Source organism: Loxodonta africana, chromosome 1 (assembly GCF_030014295.1).
Source record: "Loxodonta africana isolate mLoxAfr1 chromosome 1, mLoxAfr1.hap2, whole genome shotgun sequence".
In the NCBI taxonomy this organism is placed as follows: domain Eukaryota; kingdom Metazoa; phylum Chordata; class Mammalia; order Proboscidea; family Elephantidae; genus Loxodonta; species Loxodonta africana.
Window position 1 is genome coordinate 147,505,277 of NC_087342.1, and position 17,640 is coordinate 147,522,916.

Sequence of the window (17,640 nt, forward strand, 5' to 3'; positions counted from 1 at the left end):
ATACAGAGACAAAGCCATCAAAAACTTGGCAGAGAGCATTCCATATTCTCCAACATGGAATTCCCATGTTCATACTACATATAATCATGCATGCTTCACACATTTCAATTTAGATACTTAAAAAACTGTATTTTAAGGTAAGAAGCAAAGTTAACTAAAGATCCCTAAAAATCTTCTAAATGTATGCTTTGAGTATGCAATTAAGGTTTTACTTTTAATAAATAAAATGTAGACATAAAATATATTAGTATAAAAATAAATCTTTTAAGTATTTTAAGTCATTTAACAGCAAATTAGCACAGCTATTCTAAATTTTCAATGAAATAATGTTACTAAATTCTTTTATTCTATATAGTGAACTGATTCTGAAACGACTAATAAAAAACCAAACCAAACCCATTGCCGTTGAGTCAATTTCAACTCATACCAACCCTATAGGACAGAGTAGAACTGCCCCCATAGAGTTTCCAAGGAGCATCTGGTGGATTCAAACTGCCAACCTTTTCGTTAGCAGCCGTAGCACTTAACCACCACGCCACCAGGGTTTCTGGAAAGACTAACAATTAATATTAAAGTCCATCAAGATAAAGAAAAACAGAATTTAAAAGGTCATAATCAGTACTCAGAATGAAAAGAACCCGTATTTCTTTCCTGTTTATTTTCTATTAAGTGCCTTAATATGTTGAAGACAATTACATGTTCTCAAAGTGACAAAAAAAGCTTTCCTTTCCTGAAGTTACAACCTTGAATAGATTTTGTTACTAATCAGGTTTCTAAGATCAAAGAACCAATTCCCCTTAAACTGTCCTATACAGGAGCTTCATAACATTCAATATGCTAGTATGAGACTCCAAACATCCTAAGTAGACAAAAAGGGATAAATTCCAAATGCTTCTGCAGTGATGCTAGGAAATTTGATAAAAGTCCTAGAAAAAGTATTCAAATGAAGAAGCACTTAGATTGGGCAAAGAATGCTATTTTAAGTAGCATGGATGTTGTTGTTCATTTTGGTGTCACTGAGTCGATTCCAACTGATAGGAACCCCATGTGACGGAGTAGAGCTGCCCCACAGGATTTTCTTGGCTGTAATCTTTACAGATGCAGATTGCCAGGTCTTTCTCCCACAGAACCGCTGGTGGGTTCAATACCACCAACCTTTCAATTAGCAGCCAAGCAAGACTGTTTTTAAATAAACTCAATGTTTCATCGCTATAATATATAAATTCCTAGGAAAAAGTAAAGAAGTGATATTTTTACAAAGAATTATAAAGGTATTTTCCACCTTTCAGAAAAGTTTATACATGTATACTTCTACTGAGATATTATATAAGAAGTAATATTCAACATTAAAAAAAAATTCAAGTCTATTCCTACAATCCTCGATTATGTCAAAAAAAATTAATATATTCTCCCCATGGCTAAGGTTTTCACATTTCTTTATGCTGACTAAAAAACTGCTCCATCTTCTGATCTACCTACTTCTTCATTCCACATTTTTTGAGAGCAATATGAGTATCTATTCTGTAGATTTATACATTTGATATTTGTGACAATTTGGTAGACATAACATTATAAAGACAAATCAGGACACTGATTACCAAATTTATGAATGGACAAAGCTTCTCTTTTCTGTTAACTTTCTTTGGGTCATTTTAACTGCTCACTTACATATCCAGAGAGTCAGAAGTCAAAACCCAACTTTTGTACCCAGTAAAAACTCTAATAAAAAGTTTTCTCTGAAAAAACAAAACTACTGTCTAAAATTCTGAGTTACCTGTGGATTTCAATTATGTATGTAGTCCATAGTTTCCAATAAAGCAAGTAATCAAGTACTGATATATATTAATTATGAAAGTAATGAGCCAAGGTTGTGTACCTCATTAATTTTTCTAAAAGAATTTCAGATACTTTTAGGTTATTACATGTAGTTTGGAGCATGGTGGTGCAGTGGTTAAGAGCTCAGGTTCAAACCCACCAGCAGCTTCATGGAAGAAAAGATCTAGTGATCTGTTCCCATAAAGATTACAGCCTAGGAAACCCTACAGGACACTTACACTGTGTCCTATAGGGTTGCTGTGAGTCAGAATCGACTCTACGGCATACAGCAAAACAATAGCACAGGTAGTTCCGTACTACAATTCATTAATAGAATGTTTGTCTACTAAGTAACAAAAGAACCACACAGTCATTCAGAAGACTAGACAGTAAAGACAGTATCACAGAATTGATTAGCATGAACAAGTGTTAGAACACAATATAAGTACAGTTGAATATACCTACCTGTTGAATTTTGAATTTCGTGTTGGTGATTCTGCACCTCTTAAAAGTTGTCTGAAATACTTCAAAAATAATTATAATTTATTGAACTAATATTTGGCACTGAACACGCTACTTTACCTTACTACTTCATAGTTTAAAGAAAAAGTTATTTGAATCAAGTGAATACAGCTACAGTTAAATAGGATAAAGATTAAAATACCACAAATGGATATATTCAGGCTGTTTGATTGCCACAGTTGTATAAAATAATTTGTACACAAAAAGAATGATGTTTCTGCATCACTGCAGTACTAAACAAAACAACTTAGGCATACGGCAAGTCAGGTGGATCAATATGATCCCAATATACCTAGTCATATAAATAAAAACTTGGTTTTGGTATTGAGAATTGTTTTTACAGTTAACTTCGAATCTCCATTATTTAGTGGAAAAGTGTACTCACTTTCTGAATTACTCTTGTTTTATTTTTATGTTTGTTTTTTTATTTGTATCACTCATCTAATGATATCAGAGGCACTATTAAATTTTGTATAAAAATCCTCAAACAAAATTAGTATTTCGACTTACCTCATCACTATGGCAGAACATAGGGGTAAACACATTTTCCAAGAGAGAAAGAACATGCTCATATGCTTCAAAAAGGCATCTCATAGTCTGAAGTTTCACAACATCTATATATGGGCCTTCTGCAACTATTTTTTAAAAGAAATATATACTGTAGAAATTATTTAGGAACAGCAGAAATACATTATCTTTTGATCTAAAATTCATAGTAGTGACAAGCAGTTCCAAATCACACTAGAGTGAGAAAACAGAACAACCAAGTTCCAGTTCTAACATACTAGTTGTGTGAATTATGAACAAGTTTTTCACCAAAGCTGTTGACTTATCAGTAATGGGAAGTAATAGTTGCCTACATACAATTGTTAAAATGATACAGAATACATGGGAAAATTTTTTGAAAAATATAAAATAGCTATACGATTCATTTTATCCTCATCTTTGACTTACTTCTTTGAATCTCTTCTACAATGAAGGGGTCAAATCTAATTTTATCAATACTTTCATCCAAACAATATGTTTTATAAATCTTCTGTAACTCTCCATGAAGAGATAGCATTTCATCATTTGATAACTCTGGTCTCAGAATTCTATCGTTGAATTCCTCTAGCAAATCAGGGAAAGAGTAAGAAAAATGAATTATTTTAACATAAAGCCTTTTGTGAAACTTCATTTGCCCATTCTAACTGTGATCAATATTAAAACCAGCAATTATACGCAAACTAATTCATCATTTAAACCATTTTAAAAGATTTAATTGGGAGTTAAATAACTACTCAGATGAAAGGAAAACTCGGTCAACGAAATATTTTATATTTTAACATATAGTATGTAAGTATTTGCACTGTAATGCAAAGTTGCTAAAATTTAGAATGGTAAACACATTTCTAAAATTTTCATTAAAGAACATATTGGGGGAGGCGGGGCCAAGATGGCTGACTAGGTAGAAGCTACCTCGGATCCCTCTTGCAACAAAGACTTGGAAAAACAAGTGAATCGATCACATACATGACAGTCTATGAACCCTGACCATCAAACACAGATCTGAAGAGTTTAGCTGACTGACAAGAGACTGAGAACAAAAAACGACGAGGAAGCAACAACTGCTTTCGGAGCATGGAGCCAGCGTCCCAGTCAGGAAACCTTGGTGCCGGGCTTTGGACTAGGCGCAGGGGAGCTGAGCACGGCATCCTGAGACAGCACAAAGATGGGGCACAGCCCTAGCCCCCTGAAGTGACCTCGGGGGAAGCCCAGCCAGTGCACACAGGCAGAGCAGCAATGCGGCTGACAGGAGAAGTCACGAGGAGGCAGCGACTGGTTTTGGAGCCTAGAGTGCAGCGTCCCAGCTGGGGAACCTTGGCACTGGGCTTTGGACTGGGAGCGGAGGAACTGACCACAGCTTCTGAGACAGCACAAGCACGGGATGTGGGCCTGACCCTCGGGGGCAATCTCTACCCAGCCAATGCACACAGGCTACATACCCCTCGGGAATCTCAGATAAAACAGTCATCACCAAACAAGATAAGTAACCTTATCTATATTCCGGGGTGCTACTCTCTCCTATTTATCTGATCCCCCCCCTCCCCTTCCCAGGCGGCTTCATTAACATTGGAATTTCCTGAGCCAGAGAGCGAAGTGTGCTGCAGTTTTTCTTTTTTTTTTTGGTCTTTTCCTAACCCATTCTCCTGGCCTGAGAGAAGCAGCTACAAAAAACCCAGGGACCAAAAATCCTTCCCTAATTGGACTAAAAATACAGAACCAGCTACAGCCAGGCATATGTGATCCACAGTCTTGGGCTTTCATCCCTACACGGAACAAGGTGGCTATTATAATGCAAAGGCAATTCTGACAGGGATCTGACTGTAACTGTTTTACCGGATTACTGGAAAGACAAGTTTCCCAGGTCTGATATCTCTGCTTATTCAACAGAGCCGTCACTGACCCACATCGGGGAACTGAGGGCTGAAGCTTCCCCCAGACCACCTAGCCTCCTGCCTTAGGGGTCTAAGGAGGGTGACACCTACCAATCTGTAGAGGTACTTGCATTGGGGGCCTAAGGTACAGCTGCAGAGCCCACCCACCAAAGTGCTTTAGGAATAGAGACACACCTACCTCACTGGCACTTGGGGGAAGCCTGTCAGCATCCTGACCCCCCTGGAGTGTGAACCCTTGCTGCTACTAGAATCTGGTGCACACAACTATCACCAATACTGCTCTAGGTGGATAGGTGACAGTCTGCACCACACATTTGATGACCCAAAATCAGATTCTACTCAAGAATAGTGAAGGGACTCTTAGGCTTATATATCTGGTAACAGCCCAAACCAGCTGGTAATAGGACATAAGTGATTCAACAGCTACAACAATCAAGACAGCGCAATCTAGTAGCCCATCCACGTATACAGAAGAAAAAACAAAACAAGATAAGACTCAGTGAACAAATATAAAATAAATCAATACAATATCTTAGAGATGGCTCAGAGACAGCAGTCGATATCAAACCACATAAAGAAGCAGACCATGATTGCTTCTACAAATCCCCAAACTAAAGAATGAAAATCTTTCCCAAATGAAGATACAATCCCAGAATCGCCAGACGCAGAATATAAAAAACTAATTTACAGAATGCTTCAAGACATCAGGGATGACCTCACAAATGAAATAAGGCGATCTACAGAAAAAGCCAAGGAACACACTAATAAAGCAGTTGAAGAACTCAAAAAGATTATTCAAAAATATAGTGGAAAAATTAATAAGCTGCAAAACTCCATAGAGAGACAGCATTCAGAAATTCAAAAGATTAACAGTAAAATTACAGAATTAGACAACTCAAGAGGAAGTCACAGGAGCAGAATCGAACAATTGGAATGCAGGGTGGGGGATCTGGAGGACAAGGGAATTGACACCAATATAGCTGAAAAAAAAGCAGATAGAAGAATTTAAAAAAATGAACAAACACTAAGAATCATGCGGGACTCTATCAAGAAGAATAACTTGCGTGTGATTGGAGTCCCAGAACATGGAGAGATAACAGAAAATACAGAGAGAATAGTTGAAGATCTGCTGGCAGAAAACTTCCCTGACATCATGAAAGACGAAAGGATATCTATCCAAGATGCTCATCGAACCCCATATAAGATTGATCCAAAAAGAAAATCTCCAAGACATATTATCATCAAACTTGCCAAAACCAAAGACAAACAGAAAATTTTAAAAGCAGCCAGGGAGAAAAGAAAGGTCTCCTACAAAGGAGAATCAATAAGAATAAGTTCAGACTACTCAGCAGAAACCATGCAGGCAAGAAGGGAATGGGATGACATATACAGAGCACTGAAGGAGAAAAAAATGCCAGCCAAGGATCATATATCCAGCAAAACTCTCTCTCAAATATGAAGGTGAAATTGAAACATTTACATATAAACACAAGCTTAGAGTATTTGCAAAAACCAAACCAAAGCTAAAGAAATACTAAAGGAAATTGTTTGGTCAGAAAATCAATAATATCAGATACCACCACAACACAAGGTCACAGAACAGAACATCCTGATATCAACTCAAATAGGGAAATCACACAAAAAAATTTAAGATTAATTTTAAAAAGAAAAAAACGCTCAAAACAGGGAATCATTGAAGTCAATATGTAAAAGATCAAAATACTCAAAACGAAGGACTAAATACATGAGGCACAGAACTGCCATATGGAGAGGAAAACAAGGCGATATAGGACAATAAAAGTTAGGTTTTTACTTAGAAAAATAGGGGTAAATATTAAGGTAACCACAAAGAGGTACAACAACTCCATAACTCAAAATACAAACCAAGAAAAAATAACGACTCAGCAAACATAAATTCAACTACTATGAAAACGAGAAACACAATTTACAAAGAAAAACGTCTCAGCACAAAAAAGTAAGTGGAAAAATGAAATTGTCAACACACACAAAAAGGCATCAAAATGACAGCACTAAACACATACTTATCTGTAATTACACTGAAGGTAAAGGGACTAAATGCACCAATGAAGAGACAGACAGTCTCAGACTAGATAAAGAAACATGATCCATCTACATGCTGCCCACAAGAGACACACCTTAGACATAGAGACACAATCAAACTAAAACTCAAAGGATGGAAAAAAATATATCAAGCAAACAACAAGCAAAAAAGAGCAGGAGTAGCAATATTAATTTCTGACAAAATAGACTTTAAAGTTAAAGCCACCACAAAGGATAAAGAAGGACACTACATAATAATTAAAGGGACAATAGACCAGGAACATGAAACCATATTAAATATTTATGCGCCCAATGAAAGGGCTGCAAGATACATAAAACAAACTTTAACAGAACCGAAAAGTGAGATAGACACCTCCACAATTATAGTAGGAGACTTCAACACACCACTTTCGGAGGAGGACAGGACTTCCAGTAAGAAGCTCAATAGAGACACGGAAGAACTAATTGCTACAATCAACCAACTTGACCTCATAGACTTATACAGAACACTCCACCCAACAGCTGCAAAGTATACCTTTTTTTTCTAGTGCACATGGAACATTCCCTAGAATAGACCACATATTAGGTCATAATACAAACCTTTGCAGAATCCAAAACATCGAAACATTACAAAGCATCTTCTCAGACCACAAGGCCATAAAAGTAGAAATCAATAACAGAAAAATCAGGGAAAAGAAATCAAATACTTGGAAACTGAACAATACCCTGCTCAAAAAAGACTGGGTTATAGAAGACATTAAGGAGGGAATAAAGAAATTCATAGAATGTGATGAGAATGAAAACACTTCCTATCAAAACCTCTGGCACACAGCAAAAGCACTGCTCAGAGGTCAATTTATATGGATAAATGCACACATACATAAAGAAGAAAGAGCCAAAATCAGAGATCTGTCCCTACAACTGGAACAAATAGAAAGTGAGCAACAAAAAGAATCCATCAGGCACCAGAAGAAAACAAATAATAAAAATTAGAGCTGAACTAAATGAATTAGAGAACAGAAAAACAATTGAAAGAATTAACAAAGCCAGAAGCTGGTCCTTTGAAAAAAATAACAAAATTCATAAACCACTGGCCAGACTGACTAAACAAATACAGGAAAGGAAAGAAATAACCCGAATAAGAAATGAGATGGGCCACATCACAACAGACCCAACTGAAATTAAAAGAATCATATCAGATTAGTACAAAAAATTGTACTCTAACAAATCTACAAACCTAGAAGAAATGGATGAATTCCTAGAAAAACACCACCTACCTAAACTAACACAATCAGAAGTAGAACAACTAAATAGACACATAACAAAAAAAGAGATTGAAAAGGTAATCAAAAAACTCCCAACAAGAAAAAGCCCTGGCCCGGACGGCTTCACTGCAGAGTTCTACCAAACGTTGAGAGAAGAGATAACACCACTACTACTAAAGGTATTTCAAACCATAGAACATGACGGAATACAACCTAACTCATTCTATGAAGCCACCATCTCCCTGATACCAAAACCAGGTAAAGACATCACAAAAAAAGAAAATTACAAACCTATACCCCTCATGAACACAGATGCAAAAATCCTCAACAAAATTATAGCCCATAGAATTCAACAACATATCAAAAAAATAATCCACCACGACCAAGTGGGATTTACACCAGGTATGCAAGGCTCGTTTAATATTAGAAAAACCATTAATGTAATCCACCACATTAATAAAACAAAAGACAAAAACCACATGATCTTATCAATTGATGGAGAAAAGGCATTTGACAAAGTCCAACACCCATGTAAAATACTTAGGAATAAATCTTACCAAAGATGTAAAAGACCTATACAAAGAAAACTACAAAGTACTAGTGCAAAAAACTAAAAACGACCTACATAAGTGGAAAAACATACCTTGCTCATGGATAGGAAGACTTAACATAGTAAAAATGTCTATTCTACAAAAAGCCATCTGTACATACAATGCACTTCCGATCCAAATTCCAATGACAGTTTTTAATCTGATGGAGAAAAAATCACAGACTTCATATGGAAAAGAAAGAAATCCCGGATAGGTAAAGCATTACTGAAAAACAAGAAGAAAGTGGGAGGCCTCAATCTACCAGCCACAGTAGTCAAAACGGCCTGGTACTGGTACAACAACAGGCACATAGACCAATGGAACAGAATTGAGGACCCAGATATAAATCCATCCATGTATGAGCAGCTGATATTTGATAAAGGCCCAGTGTCAGTTCACTGGGGAAAAGATAGTCTTTTTAACAAATGGTGCTGGCATAACTGGATATCCATTTGCAAAAAAATGAAACAGGACCCATACCTCACACCATGCACAAAAACTAACTCCAAGTGGATCAAAGACCTAAACATAAAGACTAAATGATAAAGATCATGTAAGAAAAAACTGGGACAACCTTAGGAGCCCTAATACAAGGCATGAACAGAATACAAAACATTACCAAAAATGACAAAGAAAAACCAGATAACTGGGAGCTCCTAAAAATCAAACACCTATGCTCATCTAAAGACTTCACCGAAAGAGTAAAAAGACCACCTACAGACTGGGAAAGACTTTTCAGCTATGACATTTCCGACCAGTGCCTGATCCCTAAAATCTATATGATTCTGTCAAAACTCAACCACAAAAAGACAAACAACCCAATCAAGAAGTGGGCAAAGGATATGAGCACGCACTTCACAAAAGAAGATATTCAGGCAGCTAACAAATACATGAGAAAATGCTCTCGATCATTAGCCATTAGAGAAATGCAAATTAAAACTACGATGAGATTCCATCTCACACCAGCAAGGCTGGCATTAATCCAAAAAACACAAAATAATAAATGTTGGAGAGGCTGCGGAGAGATTGGAACTCTTATACACTGCTGGTGGGAATGTAAAATGGTACAACCACTTTGGAAATCCATCTGGCGTTAACTTAAACAGTTAGAAATAGAACTAACATACAACCCAGAAATCCCACTCCTCGGAATATACCCTAGAGAAATAAGAGCCTTCACACAAACAGATATATGCACACCCATGTTTATTGCAGCTCTGTTTACAATAGCAAAAAGCTGGAAGCAACCAAGGTGTCCATCAACGGATGAATGGATAAATAAATTGTGGTATAGTCACACAATGGAATACTACGCATCGATAAAGAACAGTGACGAATCTCTGAAACATTTCATAACATGGAGGAACCTGGAAGGCATTATGCTGAGTGAAATTAGTCAGAGGCAAAAGGACAAATATTGTATAAGACCACTATTATAAGATCTTGAGAAATAGTATAAACTGAGAAGAACAGATACTTTTGTGGTTACGAGGCGGGGGGAGGAAGGGAGGGTGGCAGAGGGTTTTCTACTGATTATTTAGTAGATAAGAACTGCTTTAGGTGAAGGGAAGGACAATATTCAATACACGGAAGGTCAGCTCAACTGTACTGGACCAAAAGCAAAGAAGTTTCCGGGATAAAATGAATGCTTCAAAGGTCAGGGGAGCAAGGCCGGGGGTTTGGGGACTACGGCTTAAGGGGACTTCTAAGTCAATTGGCAAAATAATTCCATTATGAAAACATTCTGCATGCCACTTTGAAATGTGGCGTCTGGGGTCTTAAATGCTAACAAGCGGCCATCTAAGATGCATCAATTGGTCTCAACCCACCTGGATCAAAGGAGAATGAAGAACACCAAGGTCACACGATAACTAAGAGCCCAAGAGACAGAAAGGGCCACATGAACCAGAGACCTACATCATCCTGAGACCAGAAGAACTAGTTGGTGCCCGGCCAGAACCGATGACTGCCCTGACAGGGAGCACAACAGAGAACCCCTGAGGGAGCAGGACAACAGTGGGATGCAGACCCCAAATTCTCACAAAAAGACCATACTTAATGGTCTGACTGAGACTAGAGGAATCCCGGCGGTCATGGTTCCCAAACCTTCTGTTGGCCCAGGACAGGAACCATTCCCGAAGACAACTCATCAGACATGGAAGGGACTGGACAGTGGGTAGGAGAGAGATGCTGATGAAGAGTGAGCTATTTGTATCAGGTGGACACTTGAGATTGTGTTGGCATCTCCTGTCTGGAGGGGGGATGGGAGGATAGAGAGAGTTGGAAGCTGGCAAAATTGTCATGAAAGGAGAGACTGGAAGCGCTGACTCATTAGGGCGAGAGCAAGTGGGAGTACGGAGTAAGGTATATATAAACTTATATGTGACAGTTTGACTTGATTTGTAAACATTCACTTGAAGCTCAATAAAAGTTAATAAAAAAATAAAAATAAATAAATTATACTATTGGCACCAGGAAAAAAAAAAAAAGTGGGCAAAGGATATGAACACTCACTTCACTAAAGAAGATATTCAGGTAGGTAGCAGATACATGAGAAAATGCTCTCGATCATTAGCCATTAGAGAAATGCAAATTAAAACTACAATGAGATTACAGCTCACTCCAGCAAGGCTGGCATTAATCCAAAAAACACAAAAGAATAAATTTTGGAGAGGCAGCGGAGAGACTGGAACTCTTAAACACTGCTGGTGGGAATGTAAAATGGTACAACCACTTTGGAAATCTATCTGGTGTTTTCTTAAAAAGTTAGAAATAGAACTACCATACGACCCAGAAATCCCACTCCTCGGAATATACCCTAGAGAAATAAGAGCCTTCACACAAACAGATATATGCACACCCATGTTTACTGCAGCTCTATTTACAATAGCAAAAAGCTGGAAGCAACCAAGGTGTCCATCGATGGATGAATGGTTAAATAAATTATGGTATAGTCACACAATGGAATACTAGGCATCGATAAAGAACAGTGACGAATCTTTGAAACATTTCATAACTTGGAGGAACCTGGAAGGTATTATGCTGAGTGAAATTAGTCAGGGGCAAAAGGACAAATATTGTATAAGACCACTATTGTAAGATCTTGAGAAACAGTATAAACTGAGAAGAACATATACTTTTGTGGTTACGAGGGGGGAGGGAGGGAGGGTGGGAGAGGGTTATTTACTGATTAGTTAGCAGATAAGAACTACTTTAGGTGAAGGGAAGGACAATGCTCAATACACGGAAGGTCAGCTCAACTGGACTGGACCAAAAGCAAAGAAGTTTCCGGGATAAACTGAATGCTTCAAAGGTCAGGGGAGCAAGGCCGGGGGTTTGGGGACTATGGCTTAAGGGGACTTCTAAGTCAATTGGGAAAATAATTCCATTATGAAAACATTCTGCATGCCACTTTGAAATGTGGCGTCTGGGGTCTTAAATGCTAACAAGCGGCCATCTAAGATGCATCAATTGGTCTCAACCCACCTGGATCAAAGGAGAATGAAGAACACCAAGGTCACACGATAACTAAGAGCCCAAGAGACAGAAAGGGCCACATGAACCAGAGACCTACATCATCCTGAGACCAGAAGAACTAGATGGTGCCCAGCCACAACCGATGACTGCCCTGACAGGGAGCACAACAGAGAACCCCGGAAGGAGCAGGAGAACAGTGGGATGCAGATCCCAAATTCTCATAAAGAGACCGGACTTAATGGTCTGACTGAGATTAGAGGAATCCCGGCGGTCATGGTTCCCAAACCTTCTGTTGGCCCAGGACAGGAACCATTCCCAAAGATAACTCATCAGACATGGAAGGGACCGGACAATGGGTTGGAGAGAGATGCTCACGAAGAGTGAGCTACTTGTATCGGGTGGACACTTGAGACTGTGCTGGTCTCTCCTGTCTGGAGGGGAGATAGGAGGGTAGAGAGGGTTAGAAACTGACAAAATCGTCACGGAAGGACAGACTGGAAGGAGGGAGCGGGCTGACTCATTAGGGGGAAAGTGGGAGTATGGAGTAAGGTGTATATAAGCTTATATGTGACAGACTGACTTGATTTGTAAACTTTCACTTAAAGCACAATAAAAAATTACTAAAAAAAAAACGTATTGGGTTAATTTCTCATACCAAGAGTCTTTTGACACGATGAAAACTAAGACTTTCTAAAGTCTCAATCAGTATTTTTAACAATATTTTTCTCTAATATGGAGCCTATAGACTAGTGGTGGAATGCACAGTCTGAACAATTGAATCTTTTTTTTAAAAATGCCAGATGATAGTATGGCCAAAATATTGACAACCTTTTAAATTTTTACTCCAAGATGGGTTAACAAGGAGATTGTTCTTTAATTCTTGATTATCCAAATTAAAACTAAAAGAGGAAAAAATGGAGTTTAAAACAAACAAAAAAACCTGAAAAAGAGCACCTAAGATCTGCAGGACAAAAGCAAATGACTTAACATACCTATAATTGGAGTCCCAGAAGAAAAGGAGTGAGAAGGTGGGGAAGAATATTTGAAGAAGTAACAGCGCCGTGGTTAAGTGTCTGGCTGTTAACCAAAAGGTCAGCAGTTCAAATCCACTAGCTGCTCCTTGGAAATCCTATGGGGCAGTTCTACTCTGTCCTATAGGGTTGCTATGAGTTGGAATTGGCTCAATAGCAATGAGTTTGGTTTTGGTTTTGAATAGCCAAGACTTTTCAAAATTGATGAAAGACTCCAACCCATATATCCAAGAAGCTTAGTGAAATTCAAACAGAATAAACATGATAGTCATATTGCTAAAAACCAAAAATAAAGAGAAAATTATAAAAGCAGCTAGGGGTAAAGGAACATATATACAGTGGAATAAACATAAGAATGGCAACTGATTTCTCACTTAAAAGAGTCGAAAGAAAAAAAAAACCCATCAATCCAGAATTCCACATTCAGTGAAATACCCTCCAAAAATGAAGACAAGATAAATATCTTTTCAGACAAAAGCTAAGAGAATTTGCCTCTAGCAGATCTGTACTACGGAAAATGCTAAAAGGATTTCTTTAGTCAGAAGAAAACTAACACCAGATAGAAACCTGATTTTGCAGAAGGGAATGAAGAATACTAGAAAGATAATTATGCTAACAACTATAAGACCCTTTTTAATTGTGTGTGTGTGCATGTGTGTAGAAAACTGTTGACTATTTAAAGAATAAATAACAATCTGTTGTTCAATTTAGAGCCTAAGTAGAATCAAAATATATGACCATAGGAGCACATTCAGCAAAAAGCATATAATATACAGTACACAATTCTTAGGTTATTCCTGAAGCAGTAAAATATTTTTAAAGACTGCGACAAGTGAAAAATGCATATTGTAATCTCTAAGCAATCACTAAAAAGAGCTAGCACAAGAGACACATAAAAAGTCAACAGAGGAGATAAAACGGAATGCTAAAAATACAAGTAACAAAAAAGAGGGCAAGGAAGAGGGAAAAAAAGGAACAAAGAATATATGGAACAAATACAAAACAAGCACCAAGATAGGAAAAAAAAAAAAAAGATAGACGACCTAAAAATAAACATATAATAATTACATTAAATGTAAATGAACTACACATTCCAATTAAAAAGCAAAAATTATCAAACTAAAAAAAAAGACCAGATCCAACTTCATGCTATTTACAAGAAATACATTAAACACTAATCAAATGGAAAAAGATACACAATGCAAACACCAGCTTTAGAGAAAGACGGTGTGGCTATAATATCAGACAAAGTAGACTTCCAGAGAGACAATTACCAGAGATAAATAAAAACCAAACCCATTGCTGTCAAGTGAATTCCAACTTATAGCAACCCTGTAAGACAGAGTAGAAGTGCCCCATAGAGTTTCCAAGGAGCATCTGGTAATCAAGAGGAGCATTTTATAAGAGAAGACGTTCCTCAAAAAGATATAATTATCTTAAACGTGTCTGTACCTGTAATAAAGTTCCAAAATAGAGGAAACAAATTTAACAAAGAGAGACAACAGACAAATCCACAAAGAAAAAAGAAAGAATGTAGACTATTTGAACAACACTACCTAGCAACTCAACCAAACTGACAGTTATAGAAGAACACTTGACAACACAGCAGAACACACATTCTTCTCACATGCACATGGAACATTCATTAACACAGACCATATAAATGGGCCATAAAACAAGTTCAATAAACTTTAAAGGACTGAAGTCCTACAAATATGCTGTTTGATTAAAACAGTACAAAATCAAAAATCAATCACAAAAAATCTCAAAAATCCCCAAATGTTTGTAAATCTAACAATATACTTCAAAAAACAAAATGGTTAAAGAATAAACCACAAGGGAAATTTAATAATATTTCAAACTGAATGAGCATAAAAAATACAACACATTAAAAATTTGGGATCCAGCTAGAGTAATCCATAGAGGAAAGTTTACATTGCCTCTGAGTCAGAATTGACTCGACAGCAAGGGGTTTTTTTTTTTGGTTTTTGTATTTATAATGCTCACATTGCAAAAGAAAAAGGTATACAAATTAATGATTTATCTGCTGTCACCTTAAGAATCTAGAAGAAATGCAAACTAAACTCAAAGCAAGGAGAAGAAAATAATAAATATAAAACCACAATGTGGACAAAATTTTCAAAAAAATTAATAAAACTGATAAACTTCCTAGTAAGGCAGATTAAGAAATGAGATAAAGCACACATTACCAATGAAGAGGATACATCACTACAGCTCCAACAAATACTAAGATTTAAAAAAAAAAAAAAACCAAACCCGCTGCCGTTGAGTCAATTCCGACTCATAGCGACCCTACACAACAGAGTAGAACTGCCCCACAGGGTTTCCAAGGAGCACCTGGTGGATTTGAACTGTTGATCTTTTGGTTAGCAGCCATAGCTCTTAACCACTTTGCCACCAGGGTTTCCTTAAAAAAAAAAAGATAGTAAGAGGGTATCAAAAACAACTAGATAATAATGTTTGCTGAGATGCAGTAAAAGCTTTAAAAAAATTCAGTATTCATGATAAAGACTCAACAAACTAGAAACAGAAGGAAATGTTCTCAATATGATACAGGGCATTGTGATGTCAACTTGGCTAGGCCATGATTCTCAATGGTTTGGCAAATATTACATAATAATCCTCCATTTTATGATCTGATACGAATAGCCAATCAGTTAGAAGAGGAGTTTCCTTAGGGGTACAGCCTGCATCCAGTATATATAGATGTTCTGGCAAAACTCACTCTCTCTCTGGATTCTGTACTCATCTTATAGTCTAACCTCTGGTTCTTGGAAAAGCCTTCAGCAAGCCACCTGACCTGCAGATTTTGGATTTGCCAGCTCCCACAATCCTGTGAGCCAGCAGCCTGCCACCTGACCTACAGATTTGGGGCTTGTCAGCCCCTGCAACCACGTGAGTAAGAAGCCTCCAGCCTGGCACATGACCCACAGATTTGGGACTTGGCAGCCTGCACAATTGCGTGAGCCATTTCCTTGAAATAAATTTCTCTCTACATATTTATGGAAACCCTGGTGGCATAGTGGTTAAGTGCTACAGCTGCTAACCAAAGGGCTGGCAGTTCAAATCCACCAGGCGCTCCCTGGAAACTCTAAGAGGCAATTCTACTCTGTCCTATAGGGTTGCTATGAGTTGGAATCGACTTGATGGCAACAGGTTTGGTTTATACCAAAATATATTTATATATATGCTTCAATGGTTTTGTTCCTCTAGAGAACCCAGCCTAAGACAGACAACTATGAAAAACCTGGACTAACATCATATTTATTGGCACAACACTAAATGACTTCCTCCTAAAATCAGGAACAAGGCAAGGATATCAGCTGCCACAATTTCTATTTAATTTGTACTGAAGGTCCTAGCTACTACAATAGGCGAGATAGAGAAATAAAAGGTATAAACACTATAAAGATTCAAATAAAAATGTCTGTTCCACAGATGGCATGATTATGTATGTGGAAAATTCTAAGGAAATCTACAAAAAAGCCACTAGAACTAATAAGTGAATTTAACAATGTCCCAGGATTCAAAGTCAGTATACAAAAATCAATTCTATTTCCATATGTTAGCAAGAGTTTGAAAGTTTGTTTTAAATACCATATGCGAATATATCCAAAAACCTCTACACTAGAAACAGTAACATTGTGCAGACAAATTAAATAAGACTAAAATAAGTGAGAAGATATACCATGTTTATGCACTGGAAGCCTAAATACTGTTGTAATGTTATTACTCCCCAAACTGATCTATAGATTCAACGTAATTCCAATTGAAAAGATTCAAGCAGGCTTTGTGGATGTGTGTGTGAAAACTGGCAATCTGATTCTAAAAATTTATAAAGGAATACAAAGAACCTAGGATAGCCAAAAACAATCTTGAAAAAGGACTCAGGCCACCTTATTTCAAGACTTAGCATTAGCCAAAGTAATCAAGACTGTGGTATTGGCAAAAGAACAGACACATAAATTAATGGACAAGAACAAAGTCTAGAAACAGACCCGCATATATAACATCAAAAGATCTGACAAAGGTACCAAAGTATTTCAAGGTGGGAAAGAAATGTCTCTTCAAAAAATGGGTACTGGGAAAATTGGGTACCCACATAGAGAAAAAAGGAACCTCAACCCTTACCTAATGACAACACAAAAATGATTCCAAGATAGGTAACAGGCTTACATATGCAAGGGCTAAAACTACAAAGCATCTAAAGGAAAAATAAGTGAATACCATTTTGTCTTAGGGTGGCCAAACATTTCTTATGGAGGTCACAGAAAACGCTAACCATAAAATAAAAAATTGGTACACACTGGACTTCATCAAAATAAAAAAGTTCTGCTTATCACAAGATACTACTCAGAAAATGAACAAACCATAGCCTTAAAGAAAACATTCATAATATGTATATTTGACCAAAGACTTG

General features: G+C 37.2%; 1 protein-coding gene across 6 annotated transcripts in view; it reads right to left on the reverse strand.

Annotated features, from left to right (window-relative positions):
• The window catches only part of SNX14 (sorting nexin 14), a 127,582-nt gene that overhangs the window by 45,845 nt on the left and 64,097 nt on the right, over positions 1 to 17,640 (reverse strand). For all 6 annotated transcript variants that reach the window (XM_023544080.2, XM_010586394.3, XM_023544093.2 and 3 more), the window contains exons 13-15: positions 3,292 to 3,447; positions 2,848 to 2,972; positions 2,281 to 2,339 (exon numbers count right to left, since the gene is read on the reverse strand). In XM_023544080.2, the coding sequence (XP_023399848.1) occupies positions 2,281 to 2,339; positions 2,848 to 2,972; positions 3,292 to 3,447 (340 nt within the window). The remainder of the gene's footprint in view (positions 1 to 2,280; positions 2,340 to 2,847; positions 2,973 to 3,291; positions 3,448 to 17,640) is intronic.